General features: G+C 44.2%; 1 protein-coding gene across 4 annotated transcripts in view; it reads left to right on the top strand.

The window, feature by feature from the left end:
• The window catches only part of LOC134207864 (histone lysine acetyltransferase CREBBP), a 76,970-nt gene extending 66,154 nt beyond the window's left edge, over window positions 1-10,816 (top strand). For all 4 annotated transcript variants that reach the window (XM_062683820.1, XM_062683822.1, XM_062683819.1 and 1 more), the window contains 7 exons: window positions 1,880-2,110; window positions 2,173-2,570; window positions 2,630-3,071; window positions 3,156-3,536; window positions 3,623-3,907; window positions 3,964-4,248; window positions 4,373-10,816. In XM_062683820.1, the coding sequence (XP_062539804.1) occupies window positions 1,880-2,110; window positions 2,173-2,570; window positions 2,630-3,071; window positions 3,156-3,536; window positions 3,623-3,907; window positions 3,964-4,248; window positions 4,373-5,050 (2,700 nt within the window). In that variant the 3' untranslated portion in view covers window positions 5,051-10,816. The remainder of the gene's footprint in view (window positions 1-1,879; window positions 2,111-2,172; window positions 2,571-2,629; window positions 3,072-3,155; window positions 3,537-3,622; window positions 3,908-3,963; window positions 4,249-4,372) is intronic.
• The last annotated feature ends 5,683 nt before the right edge of the window (window positions 10,817-16,499 follow it).

Below are 16,499 nucleotides of genomic sequence, written 5' to 3'. Positions count from 1 at the left end.
TTATTGAAGGATATCGATAAAAAGCCATCGAGCATTTTTTCAGGCTCCCTCCGAATTTTTCGGTTTCTGAATACCGCCACATTTACCAAGTGGCGTTCTGATCCTTTCCTTAAAAGAAAGGCCGAAAAAATAAAAGGACTTCTGTTAACTTGGCAAGGAGTTAATGGATAAGGCCTCACCACAACTTCAATCCTTCAGAGGCAAACATTACCACCGGAGAACAGCGCATCATTAGGACCACAGCAGGATATCAAAATACGGCTAAATTCAGGCAGGAGCCCTGAAGGAGAATGCAGTAGTCGTAGGAGAGCAAAGTAGGAGGTCAACCCTCACAGGACTGATCAGAACCAAAATAACTCTATCCACGTCGGAATCCCGTATCTAACTCGGCTTGTGTGTCATCATTTTATCTTATTATTGTTTTCAACCGTGCATTTGTTTTTATTATTTTACTTTTACCCCAACATTTTAAAGTGTTAGGATTAATTAGTTTTAGTGAAATTACAACGCCATCTGGCGATGCCCTTGGTTGGCACGCAGAGCAGCCCCTCTGGCCGACCCTCTCTTAAATACAGCTCTGCTACATCACCATCGGCGAAACCCAAGGCTGGCCCGCAAAGGGAACTCCTCAAGTTTCCTTTCATCCCTGTGTTGAATTTAATCCTAGAATTAAAAAAAAACACATAAATTAAGTTTAAAAAAATAATAAAATTGCATGAAAACTGGAACGAATCTTGGAAGGGAGCTAGAGGTGATGATGGTTTTCCGTAGCCTTCCGATTTTTTTCAGTACCCTCACGACGGCTTTGGACTGCCGTAAGGAAGAAGAAATAACCTTAGAATTAGTGAAGCAAAAGGTCATGGATGAAGTGATGAAACGCAAAGGGGACGAATAAAGTGAGAAAGCATAATGAAGGTGATCGAAAAATTGTCGGTCAAGAAAAGTGTTATTTGTCAACTGTCACAAAGTTAGACATAAAAAGAATGACTGTCGAGTAAAAAAAAAATATCATGACATTACTCGTAACATTGCAAAGCCAAAAAATGCACAAATGAAGGTTGCATCCCATATGGAAGAAGAATATGCATTCGCGTTCGCTGGTGGTGACTAAATCGGTGAGCGAACAGATTGTACTTGTTAAAAACACAAGAAAAATCAACCACAGCAGTGGCCAAGAGCCATAACCCATTATGCATTCATGAATGGCATCAAAGACTAGGGCATCGGGCATTTTGAACTGGAGAAATGTGATCTTGCAAATGGCTTTCCTATCCAGCCATGTGGTATTCGAGCAGTGTGTGAATGTTGCCTTAAAGGCAAGATGGCGAGATTTCCATTTCCGAAAAAGGCTGACCTGAAATCTTTCGTCATTAGTGCTGTCCAATGAGAGCTTGAAGTAGCTCAAAGTTTCTCCCTGTCCTGCTCATGCCCATTTGTTGATAAAAAAGAACGAGCAGGACGGGAACAACTTCGAGCTACTTCGAGCTGCTCATTGGACAGCACTATTTTTTATCTTATCCATTAGTGATGCGTCATTCCTCAAGTTATATAGTCCGCTTAGTTATTTGAAAATAGTTCGCTGCGTTTCATATCGTCCCGCCTTCTTCCTCGCGTACTGGTATTAATGGATTTCATTGAGCTGTTAAAGACCTTCAGAAACACTTTCCAGGAACTTTTAAAAATGATCTGCCTTCAATACGAATTTTCATGGAAGATTTCCAACAGTAATCAGCGACATTTTGTAATTGGCATGGCTACTATACGTTCAGAGATCCCTAGGAATTTATGTCCAGAAATTACAACGTTTTTTGTCGAATTCTGAAGTAAAGTATCATGGTATGAATATCCGTCAATTGAATCAAATCCCATCTTTCCACAGCCCATCCAAGATCCGGATCCGCTCATCAATTGTGACCTGATGGACGGCCGCGATGCCTTCCTCACGCTAGCGCGCGATAAGCACTTTGAGTTCTCGTCGCTTCGTCGAGCCCAGTTCAGTACCCTGTGCATGTTGTACGAGCTGCACAACCAAGGCCAGGACAAGTTCGTCTACACGTGCAATCACTGCAAGAACCACGTCGAGACGCGGTACCATTGCACCGTGTGCGACGTAAGTTCCCTTCTGTCGGATCCGCTCTTGGTCATTATCCTAACTCGCTCCCACCATTCCAGGACTTCGACCTGTGTCTCACCTGCAAGGAAAAGGTCGGCCATTCGCATCCCATGGAGAAGCTGGGATTCGACCTGGACGACGGTTCATCGCCGACGGACATCAAGCAGACCAACCCGCAGGAAGCCCGCAAGCAGTCCATCCAGCGGTGCATCCAATCGCTGGTGCATGCTTGCCAGTGTCGCGACGCCAACTGTCGCCTGCCAAGCTGTCAGAAGATGAAACGGGTGGTGCAGCACACGAAGCACTGCAAACGGAAGACGCACGGCGGTTGTCCGATTTGCAAGCAGCTCATTGCGCTGTGCTGCTACCACGCCAAGCACTGCCAGGAGGCTAAGTGCCTGGTACCGTTCTGCCCGAACATCAAGCACAAGCTGAAGCAGCAACAGCTACAGCAAAGGTACGTTTGAATCCAAATCGCCACTTGAGCTACCATTCACAAAACATTTTTTTTTACAGGCTACAACAGCAACAACTATTGCGGCGTCGTATGGCAGTTATGAATACAACTCGAGTGGGAGCCCCAACGCAATCGATGGTGCCGAGTGGTGCCAGTTCGCTGCCCGGAACCAGTGGGCCGCCGAGTGCTGGTGCAGGAGGCATGAGTCCGGTGGGCCCGAACGGAATGGGTGGTGCCGGTGGTGCAGGTGGAATGGGTCCCAGTGGAATGACCGGTGGTCCCGGAAGTGTCGGATCGGTAGGATCCGCTGGTGCAGGCGCCGGCGGAGGCATGGTCGGTCCGGGCAGTGTAGGTCCCATCGGAACCCCAGGTGGGATGAGCCCGTCGGCCGCGCCAAGTCCGGTGTCGCAAATTGGCGGCATGGGCAGTCCACATCCGCCGGGCTTGGCTATAAAACAGGAAGCTCAACCACCGCCCAATGTGATGCAAGCGTTGAAGCAGGTAAGAAGTTTATGGGCGATGGAAAAAGAAACGGATGAGGTTAATGATAATTTCTTATTTTTGTGAATTTATCCACAAATCCAGGTTCAGGAGGAAGCGGCGAGACAGCAGGCACCTCACGCCAGCTTTGGAAAAGTGAACCCAGGTGGAAGTCAAATGCCGCCGCCGGTGATGCAGCGGGCGATGGCAGCCGGTGGACACATGGGTGGAGTCGGCGGAGTGTCGGGAGTTACAGGAATGGGCGTTCCCAATCAACAGCAACCGGGTGTCGTTGGTGGCGTTCCGATGGGAGCCGGTGGCCCCGTTGGTGCCGGTGGACAAAACGTGATGAGTCAGATGGATCAGTGGGGTAACCCCCGGTATCCGAACGCCGGTGGGCAGCAGAATCCTCCGGGAATGAGGCCGAATCTGCCCGGCATGATGCAGGGCCAACAGCAGCCGCAGCAACCGAATCCGATGCAGGGTGTAAGTATTTTGGATCAAAGTGGGATTAATTCTATACAATTTAAAATTGTGTTCTGATGGTTTTGCGATATTTTCAATAATTTCAGGGCATGATGGGTGCCGGCGTGGGTGGAAGCCAAATGATGGGCGGAATGCGACCGGGACCGGGTGGCGTTTGTATACAGGGCCCCGGTGGAATGGTTGCCAATCCGCAGCAGGTCGGTCAACAGCAGGGTCAACCATCGCAGCTTCAACCAAAGGCTGCGATAGCCCAGCTGATGACCGCACTAAAGAACCCGTCGGCCGGTCCAGAGCAGCATCAACAGTTGATGTCAATACTGAAAGCCAACCCACAGCTAATGGCGGCGTTATTCAAGCAGCGGCAGCAAACGGTAAGTTCTGCTTCCTGAAGTGCGACAAGCCAGACTAATCGAGTCCCGCATTACAGGCTCAGAATCAGCAGAACCAGAACCAGGGTGGAATGCCCCAACAACAACAACAGCAGCAGCAGCAGCAACAACAACAGCAGCAACCTCACAATGTTATGCAGCATGCGGGTGCTGGCGGTGTCCAGGGCCAACAGCAAGGCGGTCCGGGTCAAGGACCCGCCGGAATGCCATACAATCCTGCGGCGGCTGGTGGCCCTATGGGTCCCAACCGTATGCAAGGCGGTGTCCAGGGCATGGCTGGCGGTGGAAAACCCGGAGGGGGTAACCCGCAGATGCAGATACCGGTGAGTAATTTTATTTGCGCCAATTCGGTCCATAGAGGTCGATTTATTTATTTACCAAGGTCTCGACATAATTAGGAAAAATCGTCTAATATTCGGAAAAAATGTTTTCTAAAATTAAATTTAGATTCAACAGCAAATGTGGTACAAACAGCAACAGCAGCAGCAGCAACAACAGCAGATGATGCTGCAGCGACAGCTGGCGATGGGCGGTGGCAACATGCAGCCGGCTCCTCCGTACCAGCAACGACCTCGACCTCAGCAGCAGATGGGCGTTGGCGGTTACGGCCAAGGTGGTATGTTCCCTGACCAGCAGCAGTACATGCAGCAAGGAATGAAACCAAACCCGGGCCAGCAGGGTGGCGGAGTGGGCGTCAATGTGCTCTCTCAGCAGCTCCAGCAGGGTCCCGGGGGCCAAGTGATGGGTCCTCCGACCCCGCAGCACACGATGCAGCAGCAGCTGATGCAAACCGTGCGATCGCCGCCCCCGATTCGATCTCCTCAACCGCAGCCATCTCCGCGGGCCGTTCCGTCGCCGAGGGCACAACCGTCGGCGTCGCCCCGGGCGCAACCATCACCACACCATTTGCCTTCCCATTCGCCAGCGCCGGCCGGTCCCGGTGGTGAAATGCACAATCACATGCACCCGCATCAGTCACCGGTTGGCGTCGGTCCCGGGGGCGGTGCCGGTGGCCCGGGCGATCCCAACCAAATGGGACCGGGTGGACCCGGTGCCGGTGGTCCCAACGATACCAGTCCACTGACCGCGCAGGATCAGCTTACCAAATTCGTCGAGCAGTTGTAGTAGTATCATGTCTACTAGCAGCAGGGACCTTAGAAGCTCGACTGCAGCCTTATTACCTTTTTACCACTCAACAGACAGAATCAGCAACATATTGGATGTAAGTAAAAATGGCATCGACCTTCTGTAGTAATAACTTTGCTAAGATGTAAAAACAAAAACTCAATGTAAATATGAAGAAATCTTTAAACCCAAAACAAAAAGTAAGTTCTAATTTAGAGACCATACCAATTGTGGAAGAGTATGCTTAATTTTTTAGCAGCAATCTAGGAGGACGCAAAGATTTGCGCTTCGGCACATAGACAGTTATTTATTTCCCGCTCCCTTTGAAGTAATTCGATAGAGAGTTAAAGATAAAAAAAAATCAAGAATCAAATTCTAACACAGAAAAAAAAACCAATGAACTCTATCATCATTATTATCATTATCGTCAGTATCATTACGCTGGTAAACAAAACAAATACAAAAGGGGAGTGAGCGAACGTGGTGCGCGTCTATTAAACTGTAATAGTGAATGTTGATTGTGATGTATGTACGCTACATTCGTCGGTTTAGTTAGTTAGTTAGTTAGTTAGTTAGGGCATCAGCTACCCCTATCTTATCATCCACAAGCCGGAACTAGGTTAGGTTAGGAGTTGTAATAAAAGGAAAAACAAACAAAAATTATGATCAGAATAAATAAAGGATAAAAAAAACTTACGAGGATTGAAAAAAAAATCGAAAACAAAAACAAAAAAAAAGCTACTCTTTTCTCAATGCTCCGTGAAGATTGCTTGTTGGAAATGACGGAACGGAAGTGGCGATCCGTTTTTGTTTTTCGATATGAAACTGTGCCGTTAGAATAGGTGGAGATGCTGGGTACGCGGTGGAGATTATTGGACGGGGCGGAGACTTCGATAGGTACTATTTAGGGGGTAAGACAGGAAGACGACAAGCGAGAAGCTGATAAAAAGTATAACACAAATGTAGAAAAAATGTATAAACAACTTTAGTATTGTTTTTTTTTGTTCTTATGAATTATTTCGTTTAGTTGTGGTTTGAACAAAGTTTCGGAATCAATCAGTGATAGTGTTTTCTGTGTGAGAATTAGGCTGCGTGGCGGAGATAGAATTTCCTGTTGTGTTCCTTTCCGAGTCTGGATGTGTCGTTGACTAAAAAGCTGGTTGAATTCGCTATTCAAAATTTTTCATTTCGAAACTACTTCCAATAATTCGAGTTGTTTAAATATATGGATTTGAATAGAAGAAGCCTTTTCTTCACTGATTGCACAACTAACGATTGCTCGAATATCTCGTTAAACATACATCCGAATTCTAAAGGGGCTACCCCGTTTGGCATGATGATCGATTGACATAACTCGTATGCAGTGTCAAAAATTAACGCCGTTTGGCATAATAGCCATTTAGCATAATTCGTATGCGGTGCCTAATTTAAAGCCATTTGGCATAATTCACATCAGTCTTCGCATAGATGGGGCATAACTCACGGGGCTATCCCGTTTGGCACAATCGTCATTTGGCATAATGGTCGTTTGGCATAACGCAATTATTTTCAATAATCATATTCTATACGCAACTTAAAGCTGGACTTCACCATAGACTTCTTGATGTAGACAATAAAGAAGACGCATGCTTTCAAAGAAGGCTTCATCAACTCTTGCATTATTCCGAGCAATCGCGTAGTTTTAAAGAAGGAATGATCTCCTTTTTTGCATTGCTCCGAACAAACGCGTGAAGGCATCATCAACTCTTTTGCATTATAAAAGGAGGCATCATCAACTGTTTTGCATCATCGTGAGCATTTATTTCGGGCACATGCGTACCTTTAAAGAAGGAGTCATCTACTCTTTTGCTTCATCCCGGGCAAATGCATACTTTTAAAGAAGGAGTCATCTACTCTTTTGCTTTATCTCGGGCAAATGCGTGCTTTTAAAGAAGGAGTCATCTACTATTTTGCCTTATTCCGGGCAAATGCACACTTTTAAAGGAGTCATCTACTCTTTTGCTTCACCTCGGGAAAATGCGTGCTTTTAAAGAAAGAGTCATCTACTCTTTTGCCTTATTCCGGACACATGCGTACTTTTAAAGAAGGAATCATTTACTCATTTGCCTTTTCAGGCAATCTTTTCCTATATTCCGGGAGTCATCTTTTCTAAAAATGGAAACCATATATTCTTACGATTAACCTTTTTTGTGCCAAATGGTCGTTATACCTAATGGCCCATTGTATTTGATACATCTTTTCAATGATTATGCCAAATGGCCTCGAGGTACCCAGTAAATTATGCCAAATGGCCTTTAGACATTTAAGTCGTTATTCCAAATGGCATTATACCAAACGGCATTATGCCAAATAGCATTATGCCATATGGGCCTCCCCTCCAATACCTTATGCTAAATGGCCCTTCAGACATTTAACTCGTTATGCCAAATGACATTATGCCTTATGCTAAACGGCATCATGCCAATTGGCCTTCCCCCGCATGTAGGGCCAAACTACCCTTTTAGAACAGCATGTAAATTATGCCAAATAGCTTTCTATACCACATTGTATGTAGAGGTGTTCAAAATCTATCATGCCGCTGATCTATACTTTCTCACGCCAGTTAATATTCCGAAAAAGTTGCCGATGAAATATCGAATAATTTTCCGAGGAAACTTAGAAGAATTTTCGGAGGGAATTGCAAAGAATTTAAAGATTTTTCTGAAGAATTTCTAAAAAAAAATTGCGAAGAAATTGCCTATAACATTTGAAAAACATTTTATATTTCAATTTTAAAAAGATTGTTTGGTGACGTCTTCATTTACGCCTTTCATGATGCGAACACGACGTTCGAAATTTCATAGCGCCATGAAAATCGTCAGCAATAAAAGTCATCAATACGATTACGATTTCCAAAGCCAAAACCTGTCTAAACGTTCTTCCACAACGATTAAAAATGTTTTAAATTCGAACGAATGTTCTGTTCGAAATGCAAGGCTTCTTATTTTCGTTCGTTCGAGGGCCGAAATCCGTACGAATGTTGCTTTTCAATGAAAATAAGCGGTATTTGAGATATTATTTTTTTTTTGGCACGGAAGAATTGTTCTACCTTTTCTGGGTCAGTATTTTTTACGTCCGGTTGCGCTTTCGTTGACACTGAAAAAAAAGAAGAAGGGATTTAAATAAATAGGTCTGAAGATTCAGTCCGCAAATTTCAAACCAAATCAGTTCAGTAGGTGCTTTTAAGGGAATTATTCAAATGATTGAGATGATTGAGAGTCCATCTTACAATACGAACGGTAACGGCTGTGTTCGGAAGTTTATTCGTTTTGCCTCCACGCCAAACTGAATTCATTTTTTGGTACTGAATATGAAGAAATCTTTTGAATAGCGAAATCGTACAGTTATCAGACACTCATGAATCGGTTTGAGACTCATACGCTCATACTCTTGTTTCCGTGTTCGAATACTCTTTCGAACGTAAGTTGACAAAAAATGATTCGAACGTTCGAAAGCATTGTTCGTCCGTAAACAAGAACACCGATGACGAACACACAAACACGCGTGCACCCCTCAAATAAGTGTAATATTTAATCTAATTATTGTTTCAAGTAAAACAAAATTTATGGAACAAAACAAATCCGCGAAATTATTCGAAAATGGCTGTGCTCCGATAGAGGCGGGTGCCGCTGTGTGGTCACTGATTTGCGCATGAGATTTGTGATATCCTCTCACTCCTATTGCTGCTCTGGTGGAAAATGCGAAACATTCGAACGGCAATTTGTTCGACAGTTGCACATTTGGCGTTCACGGATCCGACTGCGGATTCGAACGGCATAAATGGATTCGTTTGTAATTTGCAAATTGCCTTCAACAAGAATAGGAGGGAAGATTCGAAATCAAATCAATGTAAATAGCTTTGTTCGGGTCAACTTTTCCGATTCACCAAACTTGTTATGTGTAAAATTTATTTAATGTTTATAGTTTTTTTGTGTTGCCCAATTAGTTATCCACATAGTTTAAGTATAGATTTTTATTTCTTTCCATTAGTAGTGGAAAACCTTCGTAAGATCTCTCTTTATTGAATAGTTTTATATCGAGATAAAAAAATGAAGTTGCCTCATTATCTCCATCTAAATCATTTGGATGGAAGCAACATTTTTCGGACGCGAGTTTCTGCCAGAATCTCAATCTGCAACAGGCTCGAGAGGGGATTATTGAATGTATATGTAGTACCAAGGCTGGGAGGCGGCCTTCCCAGTCGGGGCGCGCCGGGCGACGTTCCCCCCATCCGACAGGCTGTGTCGGAGTCCCGCCCGCGCGAGACTACCCATCGCTACCAAACAGAGTGTAGTGTTCGAAAGCAAACCGGTTCTTCGTCAAGTATTAATATATTTAATTAGTTTTTAATTGGTTCTTTCCTGGTCCCCGCAAAAGAAAAAAATGCTTTATAGTACGTTTTTGTATAGAGAAGATCGAGGGATGGGATGGGCGCACAGGCAAACCCAGTATGTGCGTGGTTCAGGTGTGGCAACGACACAGTCAAAAACACACACACACACTTATATAAATATTCTAAGAATATATTTGAGAAACTAAAAGAATGCATAGAGGAAGACGCAATTTTACCCCACACTGAGCGAAATTGTTGTTTTAAATATCCAAGAGTAGTTAATCAATTCAGTGTAAAAGTGCAACAGTCGCAAACAGTGGCGGCAACGGCTTTTTATGGACGGTGAAACGATTCACACTCAAAAAACCAACGCGGAGTTGAGCCTCAAGCGAGATATTTTTAAATAAATTTGATTAAAAAAAATGTATAAAGCTAGCCTAGCCCATCAGTTCTGTAGTTAGAACACAAATGGGAACTGAGTTAGGGAAACAGTTACTAAGCAAACGGTTCATGTTTTGTCTTTAATTTATTTTAGATTTAAGGCAAATCTAGACGTAAGTGTCTGTATAAAAACCAGAGTAAACACACACCCACACCCATACTTCTTACACTAATTATACGACTTATATGTAAGAAACTTTGATATAAAACAAATAAACAGAAACTGATGCTTGCGAGACAGTGTTTCAATCACCCAATGGACATAAAACAGGAACGGCATCGTGTATTGAATGAAATCATCCTCACCTAGGCAACACTCGACTCAAGCAAGAAGCACGAAGCACGCCGCAAGCTGATAGGGAAATAGAAAACGATGAGTATAATAAGCAAAACAAGTACATATTTTGTTTGAGTGTATAAAAGCAAGTAGAATAAAACAGGAACGAAAAACATAAAAACTGAAAAAAAAAACAAACACAATGCGCAATGTATCTTATTTTAGAGCAAATGTTTGAGCGAACTGGGAAGGAAAAAAATTGGCTCACGTGAGTGTAGATTAGGACGGGCCAGACCGTGAGTAGCAGAATGATATATGGATGAAAGAGGTGACGAAATGTAACCCGCAGTAGTACGGAGAGGCAGGCATAATGCAGCGTTTAGTAATTTAAATAAAAGCAGAAAAAAAAATAAAAGAGTAAAAGAAACTAGGCAACATACTATTATTAAATATTATCATTATTATTATTATTATTAGTGCGGATTAATGCAAGCATATAATTCACTATTGATAATAGAGGAGATACAAGAGCGGTAACGAAGATGCAAGGAAAGAAACGGCTACCCGAAAATAGTAAGCGAAAATCCAAAAGGACAAACAAAACTATATTTGAATGTATAAAGTAAATGAAAAACAAGAAAATCTATTGAAAATAAAAAATAATTATATAAAAAAATTCTGTACTATTGTGGGAATAGAAGAAAAGAAAATACCTGACGGGTGAATGTGAGATCTCTCGCTCGACCTCCACAACGGTCTTATTGACATCTTTAGAAAAATGTTAAGCTTAGCTTGATTGATTGATGATTGATTGGGTTTCACCCTTGCTAAAAACACTCTAGTTGGTGCCCTTTTTTATGTAGCGTACACACGCTCAAACACGTTGCAACAACATTGACTTCGCTCCGAAAAAAATGCTTCGGTTACTGCAATGTTTGACCGTGTGGTAGTTGGCGGCTCGGTTGGAAAAAATCAAAGCGGTTTGATTTTGGTTTGGCCTATATCGGGGGGTGGAGTCAAAGCTCATCGAACATGTTTGAGCGTTTTACATTGTGTGTAGTGTTGTTGTACTACACTGTTTTGCCGCTAACCGCAAGTCGAGCATATCTGTATATGGGCCACCATATACAGATGTGCTTGGCTTGCGGTTAGCGGCAGTGTTGCTTTTAACTCTTCTGGAATCTGGTTTCCATTTTCAATATCTAGGAGCGCAGCAACGCATTATGGGAAAATTGATATACTTCTGTTCAGGTAGCCAAGCCGTCGGTCGTCATTGTCCCTGCTTGCTGTCTACAAGCAAATCTTCCTCCCTGTGATCGAATATGGCATGCCGGTCTGGAAGAGCTCCGCTAAAACTCATCACCTCAAACTTCAACGGGTCCAAAACAAATTCCTAAGGATGAACCTCAACACACCTCCCAGGACAAGAACATCCGAGGTCCACCGTCTGGCCTGGATAAAAACCTTACATGAACGCTTTGGTGAGTGTAAAGAAAAGTTTAGGGTTCGTTGCTTGCATTCGGATCAGGCTTCAATTAGGGCGAGTTGCAATCTAGGTTACGCCCTGGGGGATGCCTGCAACGATATTGTGCGCATTGGAACTCGCTCCGCTGAAAGAGACTCGGAATGTCCTTGCCGACAGGTAATTGTTGATGATTTCACCAGGTACCTAGGAAGATTGTAGCGTTGTGTGGTTCTAGTTTGTACACCAGGCCATCATGTCATACATTGCCTTCTTGACATCGAGTTAGGCCATGGCGGATGTTTTAGAGACAAACTTGTTCCGTCTGAGGACGTTGGTAACTCGAGTCAGTTGGTGTACGGTTGGCCGACCGCGACGGAAACCAAACTATTCCTCGAGCAAGATTTTCGGCAGACTCAAGTAACCGGTGATGAATAGCTTTTTCGAATAGCTTGGATAATCCTGAGAGAAGGCGGATGGGACGATAACTTTTGGGGGAGGAAGGATCCTTCCCAGGCTTCCGGATGGGGATGACTTTCGCTGACTTCCAGGACGATGGGAAGTAGCTGAGCCGGAGACCCTGATTAAAGATCAGCGAGAGGTGCTCAAAGAACGGAACACTCATGTGTTTGAGCTCGAGATTCAGGATGCTATCGAAGCCTGGGACTGGGGAATCAAATCTTTGGTTGAGTGTATCAATATTTAAGGAGTTGCTTACCTGCCGAGCCGTCGGTACATGTTGCTCCCGGGCCACCGAGATGGCCTCCTCGATAGCGCACAACTGGCGGTCGATACTTTCCGGCGTCTCCGGTCGCACCTCATAATCGACGGTGTTGTCGACGCACTGCTAGAACCGCTGCCAATTGCCACTCGATGATAGTTTCGCCTTGTTAGCTCGTGCCGATTCACTGAAGTTCCAAATTCCGCCACCTTCGGATAGTGGTCCGAGCTAAGGGGCCGTACACATATTACGTAAGCACTTCGGGGGGTTTGTCATTTTCTTACGCACCATATAAATAAAAAAATATTTGTATGAGAAAAATCTTACATGGGGGGAGGGGGGTTGAAAAACCCAGAAAAAATGTTTACGTAATAAGTGTACGACCCCTAAGCTCTTGGAAGACGACCGGCTGGCAGACGTTATCGTGCATGTTCGTGATGAAGTTGTCGAGCATAGCATGGGCCCCGGACCGTGTCAACCGGGTAGGGCTGTCAGGGCTCAGGATGGTGTAGTGGCCCTCTAGTTCGTCGTTGGACCAGACGACTCCGTTCCTGTTGGAGACGGTGTTTCCCCACGATTGGTGCTTTGCGTTCAGGTCTCCGGCGATTATGAACTGCCTTTGCCGCCGAGTAAGCTTGACTATATCCCTTCGTAGCTCGGCTCGACTTTGGCTTGTGTGAGACAGTAAGCCACAATGAGAGTGACGACTCCGACGGAAGTGGGGACTTCCAAAGGCTTCGATGCATTTGAGCTTGAAGTCCGGCAGCAAGCGGCAGGCGATGTTGCTTCGCAAGGCGATTGCCACTCCTCCCCCTCTGGAGCTTGTTCGATAAAACCTCACCAGCCAAAAACCCGGAATTGTTGAACTTACCTCGGCTTCAGGTGGGTTTCGGTGATGAAAGCCGCGTCAATCTCCTTCTCCTGAAGGAAATCGCTGAGCTCGATGATTTTGCTCTTAAGTGAGCAAGCGTTCCCATTGATTGAACAGACCAACCCTAGCAGCCATTTTCAATGACGAATATGCCCAGGTGAAGATCTGGTCGAAGCAAGTTTTGAAGCGTAGTCGCGTTGCCAGTTGGGCGAAAATCAGAACTAGCTGCTCCGATGTGTAGAGCGGTGGGTCGCCCTCGGCCGAAAGGGGCTCATTATCCTGACGACGAAATCCGTGGGAAGGAAGCGGGGCCATTCGCTGGTGGATGGGGCGTGTGGTGTTGGAGCTTGAACTGATGCTGCAGCGGCCGCCAGCCGTTTGTGTGGCTGTAAAGGTGGAAGAATTGGTATCGCTCGTCGGGGAGCCGGGATGGTCGGAAAGTTCACCTCGTTGAGAGCAGGAACTAGGTTCTTTTTCGGCAGGGACCTGGTGGAGGCCTTCTTCATAATTTCCAAAAATGCCTCCCGCTTTGGGCAGTCTTTGGTTGTAGCCCGATGTTTGTCGCGGCAGTTGGCGCATTTGGGATCAGCAACCTCCATCTTGTCGCACTCTTCGGTCAGATGGAGTTCGCCACATTTATTGCAGCGCGGCTTCATGCGGCAGTTCCTGATACCGTGCCCGAAATTGAAGCAGTTGGTGCACTGGCCGATATCGCTCCCAGTCAACGACGGTGCAATTTATAACACCGACCAGCTTCAGATCCTTCCACGTGGTGGAGCCGTGCTCCAGGTGGACCAGGTAAAGCTGGTCGCGATATCTCATCGTCTTGTCGTGACGATCGATCTTGTGCACGGCCAATGGCTTCAATCCGCAACTTTCGAGCTCAGCTTTTAGCTCCTCTTTCTTCATGTCGTGGAGTCCTCGCAGCAAAGCCTTAAGCGGCTTCGTATCGGGGTGGTCATTGTACTGTCGTAGGTGATTCGGATTCACTTTGTAGACGCACGCGTCCACTCGTCTAGCAGTCTACTATACTATTGTGTACTGCAAAAGCAAATCTGAAAAGATTATTATAAGAGTGCATGACAGCAGTGTGCGCTGTGCGCTACACTGCTGTCAATTTCATAAAAACAATAAAACAGACCAGAAGGTCTTTCTGTTTCAACACTCGACGACTCCGCATCTTTAATCATTCTCGCTCCCGAAACCAACCCCAAGCTACAGGCACCGGATTTAATAGTGGCGACGAGGACAATCGGTAGCGGTGCAGAAGGTTTCAACTGACCGCAGCGAAGGAAACCAGCTCTGGACTACCTCGGCACCAGAATTCAACAAAAATAAAAAACGAGGTAACAGTGCAGTGAAAAAAAAATCGTTTGTGATAATTATCATTTTTCGGCATTTGATTGGCGATATTATTTCGGTAGTGACGAAGCGACTTTGTCAACCGAAACGCCATTTGCTTTGGTAGCGTCGGTTTTGGGCAACAATAGAGTGATTAATTAGACGACTAATTGAAAATTATATTTTTCAAAATAGTGCTCTTGGTGGTTTACAAAAGTTTTTGACCAGATAATAACAGTGCTTTTTCTCTTATTTTGGGGAGTTTAGTGGCATCAGGCTGTGCAGGTTTGCGCTGCAACAATCGGCTTTGCAGCAGGGAGTGTCATTCCGTTCCACCGGGAGGTTTTGTGTTGCTTATTCGTTGGCATCGAGTTAAGAGTCGTGGTGAGTGTTGCATGTACCGGGTGAGTATCTAAAATTTGTGATTTATTGGCGTTTTGGTGTACAACTTTATTTGCACTGTTTCCAAAGAAAAGGCGCTTTAGCATAATTGATTGAAACAAAACATTGCACAAGCAAAGTGGCGTGTTAAATGTAAAAACTTGATAAATACTCTTTGGTGATTTTATTTTTCGCTTATTTTAAGAAAAGCTGTGTAATTAATTAAAAATTAATTAAACTAAATTGGTCATTTAGCGCATTTATCAATTCGAAGCGCAGTGAACAGTGATGCTTTTTGGCTTTATTTACTAGAAAAAAAGAACACAATAGGAAAACAATATAATAATAATCCTGATTGTTTGTCAGTGAAAGCATTGAATGTAATCATTATTTTGATTGATTGTCAGTGAAGGTATTGAAATTATTGAACCATTGTATTGTTTTATTTGCAATTTTTGTTGTGTATTGGTTTAAAACATTGTGTGTATCGTCTTTTTGCAAACATTTTGACAAATATGTCTTACATGGTAGCTCCCAATATTGAACCTTACCGTAAGGGTCAATCATTTGCTTCTTGGACTAAACGTTTATCATGCCATTTCCGAGTGAATAAAGTTGAAGAAAATGACAAAAAATACCAGATGTTACTTTTGGGAGGAGATTTTCTGTTCAATATGGCAGATAAACTCTTTCCTACAGATGAATTGTTGGAAAAAGTTTCCTATGAAGTGTTAGTTCAAAAGCTTAAGGAGAGACTTGACAATAATGATTCAGTCTTACTCCACAGATATAATTTCGGTAGAATGGTGCAACAACCTGGTGAATCAGCCGGTGAATACATATTTTCGCTGAAAATTCTTGCGGCAAATTGTGAGTTCGGTGATCAAAAGGATTACCTTATATTGGATCGCATTCTTGTTGGTCTACAAGATGGCTCACTTAAACATCGCCTTTTGACTGAAAATAACTTAACATTAGAACAGGCTGAAAGGATTATCGCTTCTTGGGAAATGGCGACTTATAATACAAACCTGTTGGCTAACAATAATGTTGACTTTGTGGCTTCAATAAGTGCCAAGTATTCATTTTGTGATTCGAATAATGAAGATTATAGGCATAACTCGCAATTTGGATTCCATTCTCAGAAGTTTAGGTACCGTGCTTCGTCTGCTAGCATATCTCATCGAGGAAGCATAATGGATGGTAACCAATGGACTGGGAACCAGCGTATCTGTGATTACTGCGGACAGCGAGGACACGAGCGAAGAAGGTGCTACAAACTTAAACAAGAGAGAAACGATGAAGTTAATCATGTTGACATCAAAAAACCTAGCCCGTTTATGTCCGAGCAACTGGACAGTTTGAGGGAAATGGATGGTGACTCGGATAACAATAATCCAAATGACTTCGAATTGGAGTGTATGCATATTTCTCTCATCAATAAGTCCAGCGAGTCTTGTTTGTTTGACGTATCTGTTGAACGTAGTGCTTTTCAGATGGAGATTGATAGTGACTCTTTGGTAACAGTGACGAACAAAAATTTATTTGCTTCTGAATTCAACCAACCTTTATGTAATAGTTCA

Source organism: Armigeres subalbatus, chromosome 1 (assembly GCF_024139115.2).
Source record: "Armigeres subalbatus isolate Guangzhou_Male chromosome 1, GZ_Asu_2, whole genome shotgun sequence".
NCBI lineage: Eukaryota > Metazoa > Arthropoda > Insecta > Diptera > Culicidae > Armigeres > Armigeres subalbatus.
Note: the sequence above shows the minus strand (reverse complement) of the source record. Positions and strands in the feature narration are given on the sequence as shown.